At 33.4% G+C, this 25,526-nt stretch overlaps 1 protein-coding gene across 1 annotated transcript in view; it reads left to right on the top strand.

Annotated features, from left to right (window-relative positions):
* The window catches only part of 5-HT7 (5-hydroxytryptamine receptor 7), a 222,511-nt gene extending 197,865 nt beyond the window's left edge, over positions 1-24,646 (top strand). Inside the window, exons 5-6 of the mRNA XM_076626244.1 lie at positions 12,502-12,546; positions 19,912-24,646. Of these exons, the coding sequence (XP_076482359.1) occupies positions 12,502-12,546; positions 19,912-20,547 (681 nt within the window). The 3' untranslated portion in view covers positions 20,548-24,646. The remainder of the gene's footprint in view (positions 1-12,501; positions 12,547-19,911) is intronic.
* The last annotated feature ends 880 nt before the right edge of the window (positions 24,647-25,526 follow it).

The following is a 25,526-nucleotide window of genomic DNA, read 5'->3' as shown; positions in this document are numbered from 1 at the left end:
AAGTTAGTTTTCTCACGTGCGCTGCAACTTTCCTCCCACTAACCACTTTCTCTCGAGGGCGGTTAAGACCCTTCGGTTAACCAATTAACAGCGAAACCTGTTTCCCTCACTCTCTTAACTAACATCGGCACCAACAAATCCGATGGTCCCGTGCGCTAGACACACCCATCCTTAGCTTTCCTCCGACACAGCATCGTCACTCAACTTCACTTCTTCTACATCGTTGGAAAAGTCAACTACTAAGTATACGCTAATGCCCAGCGGGGCAGTCTAAGCATAACGCGAGAGTCGGTCTCGGTATTGTCGAGCATACATTTCCTCTCCTAAATATCTCATAGTGCTACGTCCACTAATACATTGAATCCACTTATAAGAGCCCTGCTCTAACGCACATATCTATCTTAGCTTCGTGCGACAAGTTGTTAATTATTTATTTCTCTACGTCAGTGGAATCTAAGTGTTGGAAGCATATAATTTATAACTCTGTGAATCACAGGGTTATACAACCTCAATCACCCCTATTATCTCAACGGAAATCAGGGGATCGATCAATTCGTGGTGTCGATTGTTATAATCGTAACGGGGATTTACGACCCCCGTTGACGTCTCTCCTTGCGATTACGTCTCCCCGCGATTGGTCGAAGAAACAATAACCATAAACAATTGTAAATTTGTTTTGACTATTCCGATAGTTCCAGGGTTAATTGTTTTTATAGAAAAATTGGAGCAACAATCGAGCCTTCTCTTCTCAAAAAGTTAGTTAAAAAAAAGAGGAGACTCGCTGTTTGCCAGGATTAAAAAATACCATGAGGCACAAAGTTAGCGTGATTCTTTCCCCTAAACTGATTTTGCCGGCCGCTATAGGGAAATATCTGATTTAGACGCCACCCCCTATACTAGATAAACTACGTTAATGTGGGAGTCTTTTGTAAAGGCAACACGCCACTTCCTTATCTGATCAACACTCGTGGAAATAAATTCACCCGGTATGTGTGTATAGCTGTATCAATGAGTGTAATCGGTCATCGTTAATAAGCAACCCCTATCGTAGATCTTAATTTGTCTGGGATTTTAACGAAGAATTATAAGCCAGCTTGAAGAAGGAATTCCTGTTTTCCATAAACTTTTAGAAGACGTACGGGAAATTTAATTTGTATGAAAATTATCATCGAGTGAAAAAATTCATAAAAATTTCTAAAGGAAAATTATGAAGCTTGTGAAATAATAATTAACTAGGGTTTTAATTAACGCTCAATATTCTATTACAGTATGTTATGATTTTAAGTTATTAACCAACTGAACCAAAAATGTGTTTATCGTCGATAAAATTAATTCTAACTTTGCTGCGTTGTGTTTCCTTTATAAAACGAAATTGAAAAAAAATATATAGCTATCGTTGATGATTGACAAAAGAGTTCTACATAGCCCAAATATATTTACAAAAGTCGAAAGTATTCGGTCCTAAGATGATTATAACAGAGAATTGTCTTGATCGAGTTCGTAATTCATATTTCTTTTTCTCCTTGTTTTTTTAATTATAGACTACGATTGTCCAGAATTCTTTCTTTCGGGATGTTCGAAAACATCTCAACACGAAATCGCTGGCCTTAGAACGCGCAAAGATGTAATTGCAGCTGATAAATTGAATTCCTTATCGCCTGAGCGGATAAAAAGCTGATAAAGGATTATTGCTCCTGGAATATTTATAGTGCTTTACTTTCTTATATGCCTATTGTTCTGCCTTTATTTTTAGCCTTTTTCACTCCTGTTCGATATTAATCTCGTTTCTTCGACTGATCTCCATTAAAGCGAATTGATAGGTCGAAATCGCATAAATGGTTGACTTGTTCTACTTACAGTTCGTTGTTCTCTCAAAAACATCGTCTTTTAAATTTAAAGAAATAACGAGAGTAGAATAAAATAAAATATTTAATACTATTAAAAAATGTAATAGATGTTTATGAAGGGTATTTTCAAAAAAAATATCGTTTAGCAAAATACCATCTGTTGAAGGGTCTTTCATTCAATTATCTGTGAATAATGTTAACATTCTGTAGTACATGCCACTTAGCTTTTTTCTACTTTTCTGAAGATTTTATTTGATATAAATTTTTTAGAAATTCCTGTCAATGTTGTTCTGATACAAAAATAGTACATTAAAGGTCTCGTTAGTAGTTGACCTGTTCTACTTGAAAAACACTCCTCATGCCAAAAATATAAAAATCCAACTTTATGGTAACACGAAAAACGATATAACGAAACATATTTATATCGTGTACTCTCGTTAAACACTAACTGAATAATGCAAAAAAAAAATTTAAGCTATTACAAGTGTTTCACAAACTCGGCTTTTTCCACGTTTTTTCCACGTGACTTTTTATTGAATATCATGCATTATAAATTTTAATTTCATTTTGTAAGCAATACACAACTATAACTTCGTATCCTTTACCATAAACTGTGCAAACGTTTGCAATTAAAATTAATCTTTAATTTTCGTTGCAACAATATTAGAACATTCCCTATGATTTTGTCATTCGTAATTTATTTTGCAATCCGTTAAAAATTAATTCAAGCGTTTAATTCTTAAAAGAAACACAGCTTTCAATTCAACAATCCAAACAATCTCCAATCACATCAACGAAAAGAAGTAAATTTCGATTTTTATTCGCTTAATAACTATTTCTTTCTAACCCAATAAAGCTATAACTAAATGACTGTAATAAATATACACACGATATACAAATAAGCTAAACCCAGCAATCACTTTTACACATATATCCTCTTTAATACAACATCCCCAAAATGAACTTATCTCAACCAAAACATAATAATCCAACTTCTCCCCTAATTCTTTCCCATATATACTCCAATACTTTTTCAACCAATTATATCTCTCTTCAAATCCTTCCTTCAGGTTAGTCAAGGCAATTCAACAGAAGTCGTTCGTACTCGATTCATCATATATCGCTCGCCACAAATCTTCTCGCAAGTGGACACGCGGAAAATCCCTGCAAATCGCATTTATTCTCTCGATAGAAAGTATCAGTCAGCATCTCACGTAGAAATCGCAAAATATCACGATTCGTCGAGGTGGCTTAAAGCAAAAGAAAAAAGAGAAGGCAGAAATCTCTGTAACCTTATATCCCTTAACATGACGGGGGTCGTGATAAATAGTGGAATTTCGAAAGCTACCAGACACTCGCCACTCGCGCGACCTTCCGAGGCGTTGAAAGCTTCTTTCTAACAATACATATTACATATGTATCTTGTGTCAAAATGGATTGTCATCGAGGATGAGACAAACTTAATATACACTGTTACATAACCATAAGCATAGTACTTGATTACATCTATTGGAAAACTCTAATAAATTTTATTTCATTCAGTATTTTTACAACACATACACGTATGACGCAAGTAAAGTAACAAATTTATAATAAAATAATTAGAAAACAAAAACAGTGAAAAGCATTCAATTTGTATTAAATATCGATATGTATTCTAATATTTTTATGATCGGCAGTGTATATTTAAAACTATTTTAACTTAATTTGTATCGAAAATAAATGCATTTTCTAATCATTACGATATTTTTAGAAATCATTGCCTCATATTTTATACCACCTTTTCTCATAAAACGTCGATCGCCAAACGATTATTGGAGTCAAAATAAAATAGTTTTCTCCACTTTCGATAGCTCATGATCTAGGAAATGAAATTCATTAAAAGTTTATGATTATAAATTAATCATTTGTTTAGTTTCCGATCCATTAAAAATTAATTCAAAAGTTTAATTCTGAAACTCTAAAATTGTTAAAAACTTTAACTCTGCTATATCTCAACACATAAATATGTATAACTTAATCTTCATAGACACTTTATCTGCTAACTCTTTAACTTCTAACTTTTAAATACGACTTACTCGATGTGAAGACAAAATCACTTACATCTCCTTTGATTCTCGTATCACGCTTTTCACGCTTTGTGCGAAACCTAGAAGCGCCCCAATACCTATGAACGAAAGTGAACTTGTGTAGGACGCGATTCTGACTTGGCCTCAGAAGAACAATACATTGTTGAAACACACCAATGGCCGCTGGAGTCCTGTATCGTTCGCGGAGTTCCATATTTTCGTATATTTCACATCGTTGCGAAAGGATCGTTATCTGACCGGGGTATTTTGTTCCCCAGCGCTATTTGCCGCAGTGGTTCGCGTAACTCAAAACTTCCTCCCTCGCTGCTTCTTTCGCTAATAAAAAGATTATTTATAGAACGGACTGCAGTTTATAGTGCTTTCACGACGGCACTTGAGATTCCTCCCTAAAACGTTAGGGAAGAGTTATTACGTAAGCGAACCACGCTGAAGAAAGCACCGTTTCCTTAGATTGGGCGTTGTCGCGGTAAGGATTACACATTTTAAGTACGCTTTAATATAAACAGCAGGAATTTTGTAAAGTAAACTCATGTTCAATGAAGAAAATAAAAAATACTGCTCTAAATATGAATTCGTGTAATAACAAGACTGTCATAGAATAGAATGTTTCAGCTAATCTGTTAACAAATTATGAAACTTATACGTCCAAAAGAAAGGATTTTCAAATAAGGTATTACACTTGCTTCAAAACAGCAATTTATATGATAACGGATATTACAAGATGCAAGTTCTTTCTTCCGCTTTGTAAACCGGCCATAAAACTCATATCTATCAAAAAATCATACAGAAAAGTATTATCCGAAATAATATTTTATATTAAAATAGAAATTGATATAATCAAATAACTATTACAAGATATATATTTTACACAATTCACGAGATCAACACTTTTCACTAGACAAGGAGAAAGTGAAGGTAATCTGTATTAATACAAAACGCGATGTAATCCATATATCATAAGTATATTTCCACACACAAGATGTATAAAACGTGCGGCTAATAAGAGGATCCTCTTAACTTGATTTTCCAATTCTCGAACACGTTAAATCACTAGCAACTATAAATTTTGTTCAGATGTCACGTTGCACAATCGCGATTAGCCCGCTGGCTGCGTTTCCTTTTATTATTATAGGAGCAAGGCAAGAAAAGAAGTCAATATGTTCTGTAGCGCAAACACATATTTCCTTTTACAATTTTATAATTGATTAATTTTTTCTATGAAAAGTGCTTTTAGCTTACATAAATTTATATGCCGTTTTATAAGAAGGACCAACAATGATTAATCATACTCCAGCAAACAATCATCGATTGTTCAATCGGTTTTCGACAAAAAAATACCGCCTTCCTGGAAGAATACTGTCATCGAAAGTGTGGCATGTCATGAAATTTGTTGAGAGACGCTAGCTGGTAATAGGTATCGATATAAACTATTGTGGCAAATGATAATTGACGTTGTCGGTGATAGTATAGCGTAAAATTAAATAGATGGAATATTAATGGAATATGAAAATTTCGAAAATATAAAACACAAAAGTATATCATAGAACAATTAATATAAATAGTCATAAAGAGTAACAAATCTCCAAAAATTCAAAATAGATATATTCCTTGTATATTGACTTTTAAGAACTAGAAATGGAAGAGTCAAGAATTAAAAATGAAACGAAATAAATGATAGATTTTAATTTAGCACGTCATTTTACACGTCACAGTCTAGACGAATTAATGAATAAAATCATTTGTTCACCATCCTTCAAACATGTCAACCAGGCTGTTATATGAAATTGGACATTTTACGAATATATTCGGTGTGCAATCGTGCGAAACGAAGGTTCGTTCTGAAGATTAACGGCGATAGGAATTAAAAACTAATTCACGTAGAAAGCTTTATACATAACTGTTACCTGATGTTTTAATATGCATACGAATGCACATTCATCATAACGATAACTATCCAAAGAGCATTTTGAATCTATTTTCGTATCTTTTATACATGCGCTTTTGAAATTTAATATCGAATAGGTAAATTGAAATGCCATAAAATGTTGGAAATGAGATATTTCCATTTCAAAAGTATTTATTTATTTATGCAAATGAATTATCTCGTTCGGATAATTCAAGCGTAGAATTTACGCTCGAAAGGTTTCGAAATTCTACAAACTTGTATCGAACGCTGCCTCTGAATTGCGATTACTCGAGTTACTGCTTGCGCATATTTTAGAGTTTCTTCGTAAAATGTTAAATAATTTAACATCACTTTAAAATACGAAGAACATCTATTTCTCACATTATTTTTATATATGCCCACTATTTTATAATTTCTTCTATCTCCAAAAATATATAGAATACCTTTTTAATTCAAACTTCAATTTCCACTTATTTCTTAAACCTCCACTGCTCTTTCTGATTTCACCATCCCCCCCCCCAAAATAGGATGAAATATCATTCTCTTTGACATTACCCTTTACCAAAGAGTCTTCTCAATTTTATTCCAAAAATGATTAAGTGAACATAATTATTAAAGTAATTAATTGAACGCAATTAACTTGCCTGTTCGACCCTATTATTAATTATGTAACCGAACCTCTTGAAATAGCAACAATTACCGTTCATTATCGACCGATTAAAATTATATAGCTATCGCGGCTAGAATTTCTCCCGCGGCATCGCGTGAATTCCTGTATTCTCTAAGGAAATTTCTGCATGGAAGCCAGTCGTAGATAGAACTACGCTCGTAGACCGACACAACGAACGCGAGGCGAAGAAGGACGCTCGTTCGAGGTGATCGCTCTTTATTGATCAATCCTTGCAATTCATGGAGGGCAGGATATCCATTAGAAGGTTCACCGCGAGTTCCGTACACATGCACGACCGGGTATTTTTCATTGATCGAAACGTTTCTTTTCATGGCAACCACGTACCCAGTCAACCGAACGCCGAATGTCTCGCCTGTTAACCTTTTAACCGACTACCAGTATCGTTTGAAACGTGGCAATCGATGCCTGAACGTGGCATGCCGATCTGCGATAACCCTTTGCACTTTGTCTTTTGGTTTTTCCCCTATATTGAAAAATGGAAATTCCTTTTTCTATTTAATAGAAAACAAATCAGAACAATCGCTAGATTCATACCTGGATAGTATGGGGTAAATGTACCTATCACTGCGAGTGTACGCTATATTGCGATATTTTTCTTCGATGAGATTAGGATATTTAAAAATAAATTTTTCATCCTCAAAAATTTTCACAGTTTAATGAAAACGTCTTCGTTGTAATTGGAGAAACAAAAATATTTTTCAGTTACTCCCATATTTTTATAACCTCGGAATTTATAGAAATAGTTTTCATAAAAGGTACAGAATAGATCATTTGTTCGCTAAAAACTGTTAAAAATTGTACGTTTAAATGATTCAAATGATACATTCGTCATATTATTTTGGATTAAATAGCTAAAAGTTTTTTTATTAATTAAATATCTATTTTGCCGCAATAAAATTATTAAAAGAGATTTTTCTTGCTTCCTTAATGAAAAATTAAACCCTTAGCATTCTACATTTGAAAAAAGGAGGAACTCATTACTGTGGCACAAAATTCAGTGAAAGTTCGTAATACTGCGGTGCCACCTGTCAAACTTAATCATCTGCTTAATGTAATTAGCCTCACGAAAGTACGGAAATGGAATCAACGCGGTTTCAAAAATAATAAAAACAGAATACGTAAAAAACATCTGTATACGATAATGTAATCTAATTAGATAAAATACGTTGAATAAAATAGTCAAAAAATATTTTATCCTCTATACTTAAGTCTGTATATTTGTAACTTTAGGTACCTTCATGTATTTTGATAGCTTTATGTTAAATAATATTTTAAATGATAAAGTCACTGTTGGTAAAAGTTTAATATAACAGCTCTTTATTATCGTTTTTATACATAAATTTAAATCAGCATTCATCGCTTGATTTTTCGATATCCTTTTACGTTACGCTACATTTTGAAGGTTAAAACCAATATTTTTCGAATATGAAATACATTATTGTTAAATGTAGAACAGCTGATGAATTATTCTGTCATAAGGAATCAAGAAAAATAGTCGAACAAAATACGACTAGATCTTATTACCGTAGTAATTAATATCTTTATACATTTATGGGAAATTTGAAAATACAAAAATGCACAGAATCTATATACAGTAATGGGTAAAAGAAAATTTAGATACAAATGTTACCATAATTTTACAAAATAAAATTATATTTGACAAAGAAAGATTCAGTTTTAAATATAAAATAATCGATAATAAATAGATCGTTATCATTATAAAAAGAAATGAAATTCATAAAAATTTGTCTTTCCATCAATAAAACCAAACCTAATTTCCATTGCAACTCGCATTTTAATTACATGACTACAATCTGTATAGCGTACAACGAGCAAACAGTGCCGCGTTAGTATCTTGTTTTGGCCCTCATTTCGTGGATTGTCGCCTTTTGCCTCTCGAATTACCTTTGTTGTTGCCAGGAAGCAGCCAGGCTACCGAAAAGCTTCTGTTAATTACACGCTTAATGATTACGAGTCAAGATTAAACGATGTATTCTGCGGCCAGATAATTGTTTGTACAGTGTATTGTCTGTAGCACGCGCGTTACGTTTAAGGAGTTGAATTTCTGGTAACAGCACGTCCAATCTCTTAAAGATACATGTAACTGTTTTCCTTCTTAATGAATGGTTTCCTGTATTAGATCAAATTAATACACTGAATTTTTTTTTTGTTTCTAGTCTCATGATAATATAAGATTTTACTTTGATGTAGAGATCATTGATATGGAGTGTGAGAAGTTTAAATTACATCAGCATAGTAAGAGAGCAATTTTGCAAATTTGTCATACTGAATTTTGAACATTGCAAACATGTGAACAATAATGAACGTTAAATGAAGAATAAGAATTGTACATTTTTATTAGTCTTTCTTTTGTACATGTATATTGTTCATTACTTCATCATAAAATATTCTACGATTTTCTGGTAATAACTGACTTCAAAAAATAGAATATGAACTCCTAAAATATGAACTCCATAATTCTCAGATATGAAACAACAGTTACTATTTTGAAACTAAGCAAACAGTTCATTTTTTTCGAAAATTCACTGGATGAATAATGCATCGATGGGATTAAGCTCGTTTTGGCGTGCAGTTACTTCGGTTGTCCAGGCTCCGATGAAGCATTATTCCATTTTACCATGCGGGTTCGGCGGTATTTTCTGTTTTACGTCGGAGAACAGGCTTGCTCGAAGCGGTGAAACAAAAAACGGGTCAAATTTATTTCGGAGATATATAACCCTTTCGCCCCTATCGTTGGTCATAGTCAGCATTCGCTAAATGATTCATTGATAGTAACATTGGCTCCAGCCGCCACTGACACACACAATTTTTACAGATAAAGAATTTATCTCGTAGAAACGTTGGGACTACGAACGGACCCTGACTACTATCAAATGTTAAATAAAACAATGAAGACTGTATTCGATAATAAAACAACAATAACAGTAACAATAAAATTTAACTAAGGATTGAAGAATGTTATGTAAAGTTGACACTTACTAATCATATATATTATAATTAAGAAAAAATTCAATTATACTTTATATACTATATTTTCTTATTTTGAAGATCTTATCATGTGTTTTTCTTACATTAAATCATATTTCTTAATATATTATTGCACACATTAGCAAGAGAGATAAATCTGAACAACTTGATCAGTCTTTCAGTGCGATATACAAATAAGGACAGATCTCCACGTAATCAGCATAAGGGGGACTCGATGCATCAGCACGATCGCGGAAAACATCGATTTACATCAATTTCGCGGAGAACGACAACGCTATTGTTCTGCTATTCAATTTTGACAAAAACGCTTCAAGAGCACAATTACGTGGAATAACGACGTTGGCGTTTCGTGTAAGAATCTCCGCCGCATAATCCAATTTTAATAGCAGGGAACGTGACGCGGTCGAGTAATTTGGCTGAAAACGAATACCGAGCGTGGAAAAAAGATTGCACGGTTCGTATGGTCGAGCTTTGGCCCGTATAAACGTAAAAGGAGAAACGGAGGCCAGACCAAGATACGATGAATGTACAATGTACAACCACTCACGTAAAAAATGTAACGTAGTTTCTCGTTCTTGCGCTGTTTTTTTTACACGGTTTTAATACCGTAGTGACCTTTGCTGTTCCAAGTTAAACTGCTGAGGTTAATAGTCCGTGCATTATTTAATGCTTCGAGAAGAATTTTCTACGGGGTTTTACATAAGATAGTTGCCTTCAGGAAAGTTTAATATATAACACAATAGTATAGAATAACTATTTAATTATCGCAGATATAGCACAAAAATACAGAATAATTATCTTTTCCTGACTTCAATAAACTCAAATGCAAATTTTTAAATTCATCAAGCTTTTACATTTGTTTTGAATTGATTAAAAACTCAAATGTTTAATAAATAAACTTATTGTTTAATAAATTCAAATTTCCTGAACAGATAAATTTACGATTTCGCTAGAATACGACTGCTACGATGCACACTTCTATCCACAAATCGACTGTAATACATTTTATCCAGAAATTTCACGGTCGATTCTTTCGCAATTCGAAGCTACAACATGTTCGAAAATCCCGAGGCACGATGAATCTCTATCGAAATTCAAGTCAGCCTCCTCACGTTATCCATCACGATTCACAACGTCGACACGATGCGTTGTCTCAAGAGGATTTCCAGTTGAAATCTTGCAGCAGTCCAGCCACAAGTTCTTGCACGAAACACGAGTTACACGTTATGCCCGTGAATTCAATTTCTCGAGAGGATTCGTGGGATAATAAGGTCGTCAGATCAAAAACATGATTCGATATCATCCCTCAGTATTTCTACTCCGTTAGTAATGTCGGTCTTCAGGGAAGTACTTTCGAACAATCCGCGCCAAGATTTCGACCAGATGATTTTCAATGGCAAATGGGTTTCACGTGTAACGAAAGAGCTCTCTTTATGGGCACTTCCTACGAAACTCGTTGACCGTCACGGAAATTCTATATATGGTGTTAGATTGACCTTCCTCCTTTTTCATATTCATGTTTTCTTTTTCTTCTTTTTCTTGTTGGTGGGAGGGATTTCTCTTTTAAATTTAGAAAAGGTAGTAATCTTTCTTCCTCTCTTTAGTTTCACGTAAATGTGGCTGGAATAGTGGAAAATGTGCTGGAAGAAAGATGAAAGTTACAAGTATAGTTCAAATTAGATTTAAATTAGATTGACATTACCTATATAATAAGTTTAGGTTTATTGCCAGTTTGAACATATTTAAAACTATATATAATTGAAGATGTCATTTATGTTGAATACACCAAATGAATTCCACTGGTAATCAAATTTTGTTGAAATACAGGTAGCTACGAAAATATTCAATCGCATTAAATATCCACTTTAATACACCCTGTACATCGTTTTCAGCTATTCATAAATAGAATAGTCTGTTTAAGATAATCAAATCCTACTGGTTGAATCAAAGAAGATTATATAATCGGACCTAAATGTTGGGATAGTCAAAATTCACCATTTACTTCACTAAAAAATTATATTATCACAAAGTTAAATTATAGCGAAAAACAGTCAACTTTCAAGAACTCAGTACTGAACACCCACGGCACAATTGATCGTTTCTCAGAAACGCAGTATCATTTCCTGTTATCGAATGGATGTTTTCAGTGACACATAAATTCCGCGATAAGAAAAGAATCACATTTATTTCGCGATGTTTCTGCTATTTTTACAGAGGAAATAAGAAACAACGTTTATTCGAACGATTTCGAAAACAACAGCCGTGCACGTAGTACAATGGGCCTGTCCTACTTTTGTATTGGGTTCTCAATTTAATTTACGCAAGCTTTCGAGATTATCCGCTGAGAGATTAGTGGCTTACGCATCGATCATCCGAGCCTATATAGCGAAGCATGCTTATTTCTTGATCGTTCCATTACAGGCAAGCGTGATATAAAGTTCGAATAATTCATCCAAATTCGTGACACTTTTTTATCCCATTTTTCTCGATTTTTTATTGTCAAACCTATATCTTTTTCATTTTTATTTTACGACTGAATTTTTGCGTTCCGAAACTTTTATTTCATAAACGTTTTTTTTAGTTTCCTAATTTTCGCTATCGAAACATGAAATAAAATTTGAATTCACTTAAATTCGTGACATTTTTTTCAACCTCTCGTTTTTTATTTTCAAGACTTTTTGTATATCTTTCTAATATTTATTTTACGATTGGATTTTTGTGCTTGGAAATTTTCATTTCATAATAATCGCGTAATCGTTATTTTACTTTCCAATAACCTTCTATTACTTAAATTTGAAATTTTAATAAGTTTTAACTGTTAATAAGCCACGCGAGAATTGTCACGAATTTGTACGCGACGAATTTACGTTTCATCTGTCGCTGCGAATTCGCATCTTGTAGCACAACGTCCCATATTTTATCATGACTATAAGTCTGAAAGTAAAACGTTTGTTGTAGATACGATCGAACCCTCGTGGCGATACGCAGGATAATATGAGAGCGGTAAGACAACCCTTAATATCAATCTACCAATCACAAATTCACTAGTACATCGTTAGACGATTTGTCGAAGAGTCGCTTCCCTTTAGAGCTTTTCATCCGGTGCAAAGGGATAAACTTGGCACGAAAAAAAATAATTATTGTCTCTTATACAGTCGCTAGATAATAATTTCTAAATTTCATGAGTACGTTGATAATATTAACAAATATTAATAGATATCGTTACTTACTCTTCAAAATTATTCGCGATAGATTTTTAACACGGTAAACACGTTTGATTGATTAGATATCTGCAATTACGGTTTCCATCAATCACTTTGTAGAGTAAACGCAAATACAGTGGCTACAAACGACATTGGCATACCAAATATTAGTATATACATACTAATTAATTATGTTCAGGTATATTAAATTTCGTATCATATAGTAGTACTTTCAAATGCATATAAAAATTTGATACGGTAAAAACGAAATGAAAAACCAGATAAAGAAAGCACTTTAAGGGAAAATAAGAATATGTGCCAATATCTTTTGTAATCTCTATAAACGCATTATAAATTAAACGAACGCAAACGAAAGTTCGCGAAGTTGAATTTGTTCTGAGCTACACGATGTGTGTATGTTATGAGTATAATGTCGAGCGTCGATCGTTTACAGAAACTTCTGCCTGTGTTAAATAGTCAACTAACAATCCCTTTGCGCCCCGCTTCCACTTCTAGACAAGATTGCAGCCGGTTTCATAATGACAACCCTTTTATCTGCCAACGACTTCGACTTTTCTGTTGAAGTTCCGTTTAAAACTTCCAAGTGACTTTAAGAAGATTATGAAACTGGCGGTAAACATGAATTTTGCGAGATAACGCGATAAAACAGTTGGACGCTGTACCATTTCGTCACAATATTCACGAGAATCAGAGCAAGAAATCATTGAAATATTTAACGGCTTGTTTGAGTACATTTCTTCTCAGTCATATAGTAATTCATTATCTCCACAAAAAATACAATTTAATAATTAACTATTTTAACGAAACAAATTGAGTGTTCAAACAGACTTGCTAGTAATTAATCATATCCTTCGCTTTTGCCATGCTTCGTACCAGATTCGATATGTTGTGTAATTTTTTTAGAATAATTCGGACGTAACTAATTATGAAATTCATTTATCAAGGAAACGAAGTACCGTAACTATATTACGAAGCTTCGCGTTTACTGTTTCATTAATTTATGAGTTTGTTTCCCCTAACAAAGTTCAAGATTAATCGATTAATTTATCTTCAAATCAATCTGATTAATTAATAGATCCGTTTTTGCATGGAACACAGCTAGAACGTGTAATTAACACTTCAACAAAGGTTGTATTGTTTCATTAAATTGGTTCGTTAATGGTATAAAATCGATCAATTTTGTAAAGTAAAATATAAAGCTTCTACTATTTAAATGACAAATTTTTCGCACTTGTATCCGTAGAATATTCTGACAGCGTTTAAAATACTGGAATATTCTACATATTTTTACATATTATGTATATTCTGTACAATTTTGCATCTTGAAACTTCCCGCTGATGCATAATCATTCGCAATCTAGTCGTCACATTAAAAACAGCATCTTTCAAAGGGACCAAGAGAGAAAAAAGAAAAGTCATAAGTTATGGGTACGTTTCTGTTATTCGTGCAATCGCATCTCATCGTGGCAAGTCTAATTCGCATGAAGAGAGGACCGAGCTGGTCTGTGGGTGGCCTAGATTTAAACACCCACCAGATTATAATCTGTCTTAAAATTGGGGCGTAAAAAAAGGCCGGAGAAGCGATAAAAATAATCAGACGAGCAGAAGGTAATTCTCGTGGCGGATAACTAAGCTCGCGACCCAGCGGATTTCTGTCTGTACCACTAGTTCAGCTTCAGCTCGTGGTCTCAAACCACCCACGGCTTTTCTCACTTCTCGCAGTTATTCTGGATGTCATCTACATTCCTGACGGTGTGGGTTAAGTTCATCTGTATTTCCGTTCTTTCGCATGCCGACAATTTTTTCAAACAATTTATTCTCCACCAACTCCCATTTTCATCGATACTTATGAGTTCACGTGAATATACCACAAATGAAATTATTTTACGGGCAAAGATTATTATCATTTGTAGTATTCAAGAGAATCAGTTTTCTGCGTTTTGTGACGGTCGTTCGATTAATTATACGCGTTGTTGTTAATAGAAGTGAACATAAAGCGGTTCAATAAAGAATTTAAATGTCATTAAGCGTTAGTCAAGGCTGCTTGTCATTTCTGGACAATGCGTCTGTGACGGTACCGTCGCTATAGAATGATTTTATAATGATACAGAATTTTCAAACATTTTTCATCTTTATGTTTACCATGCTATTATTTTATAACGCATTATTAACAGTAGTCGTTGAATTTGTTATTTTTATATATGTAAATATAGACTATTAATGGATATAATTTCTGTTAATATAACATTCGTCTGCGTAAAATTATTTAACGAACATTAGGAAATCCATTTTTTAAACCACTGTACATCCTCTGACCTGCATCTCCATCTCCACTATCACAGTACTGGGAAGCTTTACTAATGAAACCGCTAGTAGATCCTGGGCTTCAAGCTCCATCTTGCTAGCCTTGCAACCTCCTATCCTTCTATCTTTTCTTTCATAGAAACTCCGTACTTTTATTTTTCCCCTTTTCCTTCCTTTAAAAGAGTCATAAATTTAAGTATACATCATTTAAAGTAAACCCGAAGGCGTGTTATGTGTTGACATAATAACAAATTACATATCACATACATATAGTTAATGATTTCCTATATAGGCTATTAAGAATTTAAATATTCGCTTGTAAAAGTAAAAAACGATTGATACTAAAACTACCGGCGAAAATAAAATATTCTTCCAAAAAAAGATACCTTTTCACCCTTTTATTTCTTCTCCAATTTCACTATGATTATCGTCCTAAAGTTATATCCTGTTTGTTATGCGTTCGATTTATGTCGAGGTAATTCTACTAAAAGTTGATATCGGAAACCATGTTCGTATATGTAAAACCTAGCTTACTCTGATAATCTCATTAATATTCAATGGTCATTTCAAGCGTACGTTGTAGTCGTAAATCTCGCAGAGTTCCTCTATGCAATCTATGATAATGCGCTTTTTTCAAACGAATTATTCGGAATAAGTACGTAATCTAAATGCGTTTGATTCAATCGTCCTTCGCCTCTTTACCGAATTCACTTTAATCATATATTTTACATAATAGACACGATTTCCTTTTCTTAATAAAGAAAATGTTTTCATCTAAAAAGATAAAAATAATAAATTAACTGTGCATCTTTATGCATTTAGAGCAAAGTGAAAAGTATAACAATACATACAATGCACATAATATGTAAAGATAATATAAAATATCCAGGCTTAAATGCCCAATATGATATTTAGCGGACAAAACAAACCTCTATATATGTAAAATCCATTCTGTTAGTTACATTCATAAAAATATGAAATTGCATAGATATATCTAATGATTAGACTAATTTCTTTATATCGTAAACGAATTTCTTTCTTTTATAAGGAAAATGTTATCATTATAAAAGATGAAAATAATCAAATTTTCTTCAGCCTTAATTGTTGATCAATATTTTCATCATTATTTTAAAATTTGCTTTGCAAACTAATGTAATTCGTTTAAAATAACTACGACAAAATGGTAAATCGGTTAACAAGCGACAAATCTACTAATCATTTACGGATTTTCGTTCGATAATTGTCAAGCAGACAGTAAAATATCCTTGCAATCAGGCTCATTGGGGTTTCGATGGATTAATCTGCTTATCCTAGACAAAGCGGCATATAGTCCTAGCTGTTCGTGCGGATCACGATTCAACTAGTTAGATTTTCGGGTCAATGAACCGATCTGAAACCAACCAAAAAGTCGAACTAGTCGAATCGTTAATCGTAGAGATATTCTACGCGAGTTTTGAACTATGGCGATAAGACAATTTGCTCATTATTTGTCGTGTTTAGTTTGGAAGAATCAAAATAAAAAAAACGTGAAAGAAACGAAATTAAAAAATGGTAAATAGCGATAGTAACGCTATAATTGCTACAGTTCTATCATATAAGTATATATTACATGTCGTCTAGAATTGGTTGATTAACAAATTTCTAAATGCTTATTAGCTTAACTTATTCTTACGCGAATATCAATTTACACTATCATTATGTCTACTGTAGTTTATAAACGATCAGCCGCGTCTTTCTCTAACGTCACACCATCCCACACTACTACACATTAATTATTCAAATTACTAAATATTTATGTCACTAGTAATATCATCAAATACTCAATAAAACTTTCGTCACCTTTGTTTTCGTTATTTACTTCATTTACTATGCATGTGATCTATTAATTACCTTAAGTAGCACGTTACCTATTGTCGTTTGACTAAAGAGCTTCTAATTATCTTAATGTCGAGCACAATTTACTGTATCGAACGATGCACCGACTTCCCGTCGAAGTCGCACGCAATCCGATTACCCTGACGCGAACATCGAAATTGATGGCGAAGCCAAAACGCAGATCAGACCCTAAGGGCTTCGCGTCTATGCATATTTGATAAGGAGGAGGGTTAGTTCAACGTTATGCTTAAATCATCAAAGATTCGGATATTATTAAATCATAAGCCATGTCGAAATATCGATAATGATTCATCAGGTGAACCATATGTAGTAATGATATATATAAATGTTCATTAATAAAATATTATAAGTGGATATAATTAATAATAAATTATAATCAATGAAATAATTTAAAGATAAATTGTACATTTACATTGAATTAAGTTATCTGAATGGAAATTTAGATACTTTATTATTGATTCTTCTAAAATGAGCTATAGTATTAAGGAGACATTTATGGCAATACGTTATAAAGAAGAGTTTCTAAAAGATAGAAGAATTACAGCAAGGATTATAATTATACGAAACTGCAGAATATTTATATAAAATAGAGCGTATTGAATGCATTCAAGCGAACATCATAAATATTTTGGAGATATCATACGTATTAGAACTAGATAAAAGGTTCAGTACATAAAAATTCATTAAAAATATATATTTATTTAATAAATTAGTATTACATATAACTTATTTAAATTATTTAATATATATTTAGATATTACGGTGTCATTTGTGTGACGTAAGTACTGTATACGTTCTGTAATTTTTGCATGGACATTGCCATTTAGATTTAATTAAAATTCATGCTATGACATAGAATGGTTAGATCTTAAAAAAATGCACAAAAAATAGTTTCGTAGATTTCTTCTTTCTAATTTTCCATTGTCCTCGTGTATTATAGATTAAGATAGTATTAAAAAGCATTAAATATTAAAATAAAATTACAAAATACTTTAGGGAAAAAGGAAAAATACTTTATAAAAATGCAATAAAATATTTGATACGTAAAAGCAGAAAATTAGTTCGTAGTGCTACTAATTAAAAAAATGAATTTGCTAACATTAATTTATATACTTTACTACGTAATCTGAATCCGGATCAGAAAAATTCCGCGACAAAGAGAATCTATTTATAAATGCATATGTATGTACGTATTAGGTTGTCCCAAAAGTTTCTTTCATCTTATAAGGAAATAATAGATGCACAATATTTTTTGTTTTATTTTATTTTATTGAGATATTGAAGTTGTTCCAATAGAACAAAATTTATCATACATAATTCAATAAAATAATAAAAAACAAAAAATGTTGTGCATTTATTATTTCCTCATAATACAAAAGAAACTTTTGGGACAACCCAATATTTCCTTCTATTTCACTTAAATGAACTCGGTGTACAATTTCCGCTGGGGAGTTACTTGCAATTTAAGAAACGTTATAGCGGACTTCAAAACACGAAGTTTCGTACTTACCTACTATGATAACTGTTTATCAGTATCTAGTTGCTACAGTATACACGGGAGATTTATTCTACCGGAAGGATCGAGAACCGCAGTCGCATTGTTATCATGTCCACAGATTGCGAGTTCAATTTGAGAATATATTCTGTGGCGTGTGATTCATGAATACGTTCACGAATTGCGACACATATGTTCACTATCAATTATACATATGTATTTTCTATATGCTAACGCTTTAATTGCATTTAATTTCGACGAAGAAAATTTAATTGTAATTTTTGTCTATTATGATATTTGACTTTTCTTTTTTTTATTAATTGTAACATTTGATTTTCCGAAAAGAAGAGTTTCATTTTCTTTTCTTCTTTTTTCTTTTCTCCCTTTTTTTTCGTAGTTTCCCTTTAAAGAGTTACGTATATTAAAGCCATGGAAAAATCACAACTTTTTACGCATTGAAATGTCGAATGATTTCATAAAAAAGTAGTTTATAAAATAAATATTGTAACTCTAACATATAGTTAAAAACAATTATTTAATTATTTCTCAACGTATAACATAAATTCATAGCAATTTACTATATTTTAATAATCGTATTATATTAATGAGATTTGTTCAGCTACAACCCAATTAATAAATCTTATTCGTTTTCGTAATATGGATATATCCAAAAGTTTTACTTTAAGCAGATTATAAAATTATTCTCAAATAAGAATTCCGCATAATATGTATATTCCTTTAAATATTAAATCCCGCGATATATCATCATTATATTGCCCATTCGGTGTTTATTACATTATATTGTAAAACATAATACAGAGCCACTTGTTCACTAATCCTTTAAACGGCGATATCAATTCAGTCTTCAGAAGGTAAAAGCGCCATTCTTCACCCACTCGTTTCATTCAAAATTCCAAGCTCACAGAACTTCAAACCACACACGAACCCCGCATACCAACGAGCTATCCATCCGACCGCGCACGACTATCGTGCACCGTAAAAAGAACGTGTTCAGAAGTTCCAGTGGAGAAGCTAAACTTTCAAAGAACCGCGAACTCGTTGGATAAATACAGCTACAAAACTGCGGACTATTATTAAAATAACAGAATATCGAAGATGTTTGACAAACGACAAAACAAAAGGGAAAAGAGAAGAACACCCATCGTGTACTATGTACAGTACATCTGACAGTAGAACACATTATCCTAACTTGTTATACTGCTGGAAATACTTACACACCTTAACATAAGACCCACCTTAAAGAACAAGGAATCAATATAAAAGCAATTACAATATCTAAAGCACGTCAAACTGTATAACAAACTGTGAACCTTACCTCTTATGTCGCTAATAACTCATTAATATATGTGACATTGAATATACATGTGATAGGAAAAGAAAAAGCATTCGTAAAAAAAAATTCATGAAATCTTCAACTTTCTGTTACAGTGTAGCGGCCACGCGGTACGATGTTTCGCTGGTGGTCCCCGGAAGAGCAACGAGTCTCAATGTCCGATGCTGCAGAAGGTCGAGAAGCCCATCCTCTCCTCGTCCACGACGACTACGCCACCGATGGTGTCGACCAAGTCGACGATTGTGAGAAACCACCTGAACAGTACCTGTAGCGTGACGAATTCGCCTCATCAGAAGAAACTGAGGTTCCACTTGGCGAAAGAGAGGAAGGCCAGTACCACGTTGGGAATTATAATGAGCGCCTTCATCGTCTGCTGGCTACCATTTTTCGTGTTAGCCCTGGTCAGGCCATTCCTCAAGGATCCAGATGCCATCCCAGCATTTTTATCCAGCCTGTTTCTCTGGCTCGGTTATTGCAACAGCCTATTGAACCCTATCATCTACGCGACCTTGAACAGAGACTTCAGGAAGCCATTCCGCGAAATCCTATACTTCCGCTGCAGTAATCTGAACCATATGATGAGGGAGGAGTTTTACCAGAGCCAATACGGCGATCCTATTAACAATTGCGAGATCAAAGCCGGCGAAATGGACGATGCTGAGCGTCTCAACAATCAGGGTATCGAGGCGATCGATATCGCCACGAGCGCTCCAAACGAGAGCTTCCTGTGATCTCGGGGTAATGTCGATCGCCAAGCCGATCGCGAAACCCTCGAAACGAACCTGGACCGACCGTGATCGATCACTCATCGTCAAAAGACCCCTGTCACGTTAATAGCCGATCGATCTTCTCGGTTTCGCGAACGAAACCGATCGTAGATTATTTCGTAAGTTGGTAGATAACTAACTACTTTCGATTTTCCAATAACTGGCTACTCAGTGGACCTGTTGTTCGTCGCGTTACCATGTTGCTCGAGGAAATCAAAATACTCGACCAGTTTAACCGTGACGAATTGAAGATCTAATTTCTAAGAAGAACTTCCCTCCGAATTGATTTAAGTAAACGTTATCGTCATTGTACGTTCGATGATCATGCATGTTAACGTAGAATCAGCGGCTGCGATCGATTGCAACTTAGATCATTTGGGACAAGTCTAAGAGTCTGAACATCTTGTCCCCGATGTGTATTTGCTGTTTTCAGCTGGATCGATCCGAATTGTCTCGTGGTCAGACGTCCGAATAGAGCCTCGTGGAATCTGTTCTGTTTCGTAGTAAGGAAAGAAGTCGTCCCAGTACTGTCTCCGTGGAGTGACAGGCGCAGAGCAAGAACTCGTGTTGCGGAACAGACGCTTCTTCGACTAGACTGAGATCACGTGGAGAGTGAGAAAAAGAGAAGTTAGCAAAGAAATTCTCTTAGGGTTTAAATGTGATTGGAGAAGCGACATGGAGAAGCAAGAACGAAATACTCGAAAGCTTGGATGGTTAGATCGAGTCGATATTAAGTACATTTATTTGTTGTGATGTCCATGATATACGAATGAAAGAAATTCATGTTCCATGGGAAATCATGGTCTCTAACATTGTACAAAGGATACTAAACTCATCTGTGTAGTGTCGCGATGATAATTTTGAACGGTGTGTAATTAGTAAAAGAAAAAAAAACAAGATATGTCTTGAAAATAGGAACTTCCGATTTAGGTGTACGAAAACGCGTCTGCCAGTGCAATCGGTTCTTGAAATTGTAGATGGTTAGGACGAAGGCAAAATGGCGTGCGTTTTAAGCGATTCTGATCTTTTTAAGGATCATAAAATGATTTATTGGGGACACACGAAACTAATGAAGTTTAAGAGTAATTTATGAAAGGGAAACTTTATTGAATTTAGTTCCCTATATTGTTTCAGCAGTAGAGTACTTATTAATTGTAACGAATTATATTATATTTAAAAATGTAAATTTGAAATAAAATAAGTTACAAGGTTAATACATATATTCAGTGTGAAAGGGATGTTAGCTTAATACGACTTATAAATGAAATCAGAGGAACATAAAAGTTTGTTATAAAGTTGACGATGTTTCGCCAGTCTTTGAAATTACAGTATAGCAATTTAACAATTTAATTTTCGATATGGACTTGTGTATTCGTAGTCTATACTTTAAAATATCCGGTATAAACGTTACTGACTAAATTGTACGTAACAAGAGATAAAAGGTACGAATGATTTAAAAAATGATAATTCAGAATGCTGAATTACTAGGTAATAACTTTTTCAATGCAATTTCCTTAAAAACAGTGCTCCAAGAAAAGGGAGTATTTAATATATAAAGAAAGAAAATCGAACAAACAATGGGTGCCGGTGGGAAATGTCAATTGGAAAAACAAATCACCGGTTGGAAAATTAACCATGACACACGAGAGCAGTAAAACCATCGAGAGCCATGGTTTCTTGTATCTCTGGAGTACGATTACCGAGTATGTGCTTCCCATTTGAATCGTTGAGTATCCTTGGAATTATTGGGTCAAACAAATCCTGAAAAATGGTAAGATTGGTTTCAAACCAATAATCGTATGATAAAATGGCAAAAGCTACGTCGAGTAAAATAAAAAATAGGATCTTGAAGAAATATAAAGATATTATTTTCGTGCAAAACAAAGAGTCATAATGAAATTATAAAGTGGTAAAGAAATAACGATGTAGTAGAAGAAGATCAAACAACGCTGATAAAGCAAAGAATGAAGAAATAATGGATAAATTTCTGCACAGAATTGAAACAAACATGAAAATATTTAGGAGAGTAGATGACGATGTGCGTCGAGGAATTTCAAATGTAACCTCCGGCCGCAGACCACGATCGATCGGAACTCGATAGAATTGAATTTTCAGCGTTACCAGCGGGATGACACGGATGCCTTGGAATTTTCATGAAAATGAAAAATTTATGTCGCTCATTCGTGGATCCCATCTGAACAGACAAACAGAAATTAGGACAAAAAAGTAAGGCGAAAATGGAAAACCACAATTTTTCGGGGAAGAGTGAACAATGATTGAGAGAAACGATTGACAATGATCGATGAAAAGTTTAAGAAATGCTTAGAAAAAGCATTGTATAGAGGAATGCGATTACTATAAGTGAACAAAATATGGAAACAATAGTATATCACTTTTTTTGACATTATTTTTGCTATTAAATGAAAGCAAATATAGAAAGATAATTAATTTTAATGAAAAAGTGAGAAAATTATTAATTCCAATATGAATAATAATAATTAGAAAGGAACTAAAATTATTAAGAAGAAAGAATCAAAAAAATATACGTATACGCAATTACTTGAAATCAACAAAAATAAAAATAGCCAGAGTATAGTCGACTTAAATCAACAACAGAACACGAGTTGAAAAGTCAAACTGTAACCAAATCAAATCCGCGTGGTTTACCCGTATCCACTACCGCGGCGTATATAACCAAACATCAAAACCAATCTCGTCGAAAAATAAAAAAATAACAAAAAGCTATGATTCTCAAATAAACACATTTTTACGATAGTTCAGAAAGCTCTGTGATTTTTGTAAACCAATAGGTAAAACATTCGCGTCATGACAATCTTTTCAAGCGCGAAATGAAAATAAAGACAGAATAATAAAATTTCATAAAAATTTCATAAAATTTCAAGAAAATTAGTTCGATAAAATTGATATTAAAAATCTCAATAGCACACGTTTGAAACAACTTCCAATAAAATAGAATACAGAAGAAAGTAAAGAAAATGTAATATTATGTACCTATATTCATATTGCATGATCAACTCAAGTCATTGAAAAGTAATAAAATCGAAGGAGAAACTTCCTTTAATGCATCATACTGATTACAGATCGAACTATTAACGTTGTGTGGCCAATTCTCTTAGATAGCGGCCAAGTAATGGCGTGCAGAGAGGCAGCAATGAAATTTGCGAGACATTAGGAATAGTTAGAGTCGGTTTAATTCCGATCGAAGTCAAACCGGCGGAATCTAATCCGAAATTTTGGTTACGGTCGATAATGCGTTCGGTCACGAGCTTGGCACACGCGAATCTCTTCACGGTAATCACTCGTCGATCGAATGATGCAGAGCCAAGCGGTAATAGTTCGCTTAAGCTGTTGAATATCGTGACGGTGATTATCATTTCGTCTATTAGACAGGATCGGTGATAATTTAAGGAATATCTTAAAAACTTTCATTCGAATTTTTTGAATAAAAAATTCTGAATTATATTGCAGAAGTAACTTTGTTTTATGTTTTTAACTACGATTTTATTCTATGGAGTGTAACCTCCATGGTCCTGCATAAAACATTTTTAGATACACTATTTTACAACCTTCGTTTAGAGGCTAACAAAATTATCATATCGTACAGATATGCGTAGAAGACAATTAAGTTTATTTCATACAATAAAGATATTTTAACATTACACAACGCAGTCGGCATTATCGATAAGCAAAAACGCTTGAAACTTTACTACTTCAGGGGAACATATCGACAAACGTGTCACAAGCTTACTGACCATGATATTACGACGTGCTAGATAAAAATAAGTACACATTGCGTGAGATGTCCAAATTACTCAGTTTTATCAACAACGCGTTATCTTTATACATAGAATGTTGATATTACGTAACTTTACACCTTTCTAATTTTACAACATTGATTCTTTAATTTATCACCGTGGTTTAACAACCTTTCATTACACCATAGATATAATAGTAGCTCTTGACAATTAAAATACCTATACTTATGTCAAATTGTTTTAATTTCTAATTACTAATATTCTATCAATATATTGCAAATTATAAACTAAAAAACCTATTATCCTTGTTCCACCAGATCTTATATTAACTACGATATTCTTTTGAAGTTTTCTTCATTTTTTATTGAAAAAGATGAAAGCGTTAAATGATTTCTTACTAAAAACGTGTGAGAAAGTTGCAATCAACGTCACGCTCAAGTCAAAGTTTCAAGTTAAAATACACCTTTCTAAGTTGTCAAACCTTCGTCGATATGTATTTCAAAAACTAGTTTACTACCAGTCACTTCGGAACTATGAAAGCGTGGCAAGTAAGATAAATTGCACCATCGCCTTCCAGTCAGTTCATTCTATTTAAAAACTCTTTTGGACATGAGAAATATATTCTCAAGGTTTTTCTTCAAAAATCAGAGCACCACACCTTAGTTCACAACTACGACGGAGTGACAAGCAGGATAAATAGAATTGTCGACTTTTAGTCAATTTATTTAACCAAAATCGAATAAAAATTTATTCTTTAGTTCTTTTCTTATCGATATAGGGCTAATGCATCTATTCAGCAGAACAGGCTCGCAGAAAGTAGCTACGATTCACCTCTATACTCGTGCTGGATTCGAAAAAGCATAGTACAAGTTAAGTGTGAACGCGAAATTCAGCCATTCGAACGCGAATTCGTTGGAACGCGTGTAGGCGAGAGGCAAATGTGGAAGAAAAGCCGACTCAACTACTATATCCTGACCTGAATCTTTTTGAAGGTAAATCAAATCGTAAGGAAAGGAGGTTCGTGGTTAGACGAGTAATAAAATTGCATTACAAACGTGTTACAACAAATTTTAGATAGTTTTCGTGAAAATACATTCGATCATGCAAGTTTCTCATGCACATAATAATCATTATTTCAATTCATTTAAATAAATACATTTAAATGAA

This window comes from Bombus vancouverensis, chromosome 2 (assembly GCF_051014615.1).
Source record: "Bombus vancouverensis nearcticus chromosome 2, iyBomVanc1_principal, whole genome shotgun sequence".
Taxonomy (NCBI): Eukaryota; Metazoa; Arthropoda; class Insecta; order Hymenoptera; family Apidae; genus Bombus; species Bombus vancouverensis.
The sequence above is the reverse complement of the archived record's forward strand: the minus strand, read 5'-3'. Positions and strand labels throughout refer to the sequence as shown.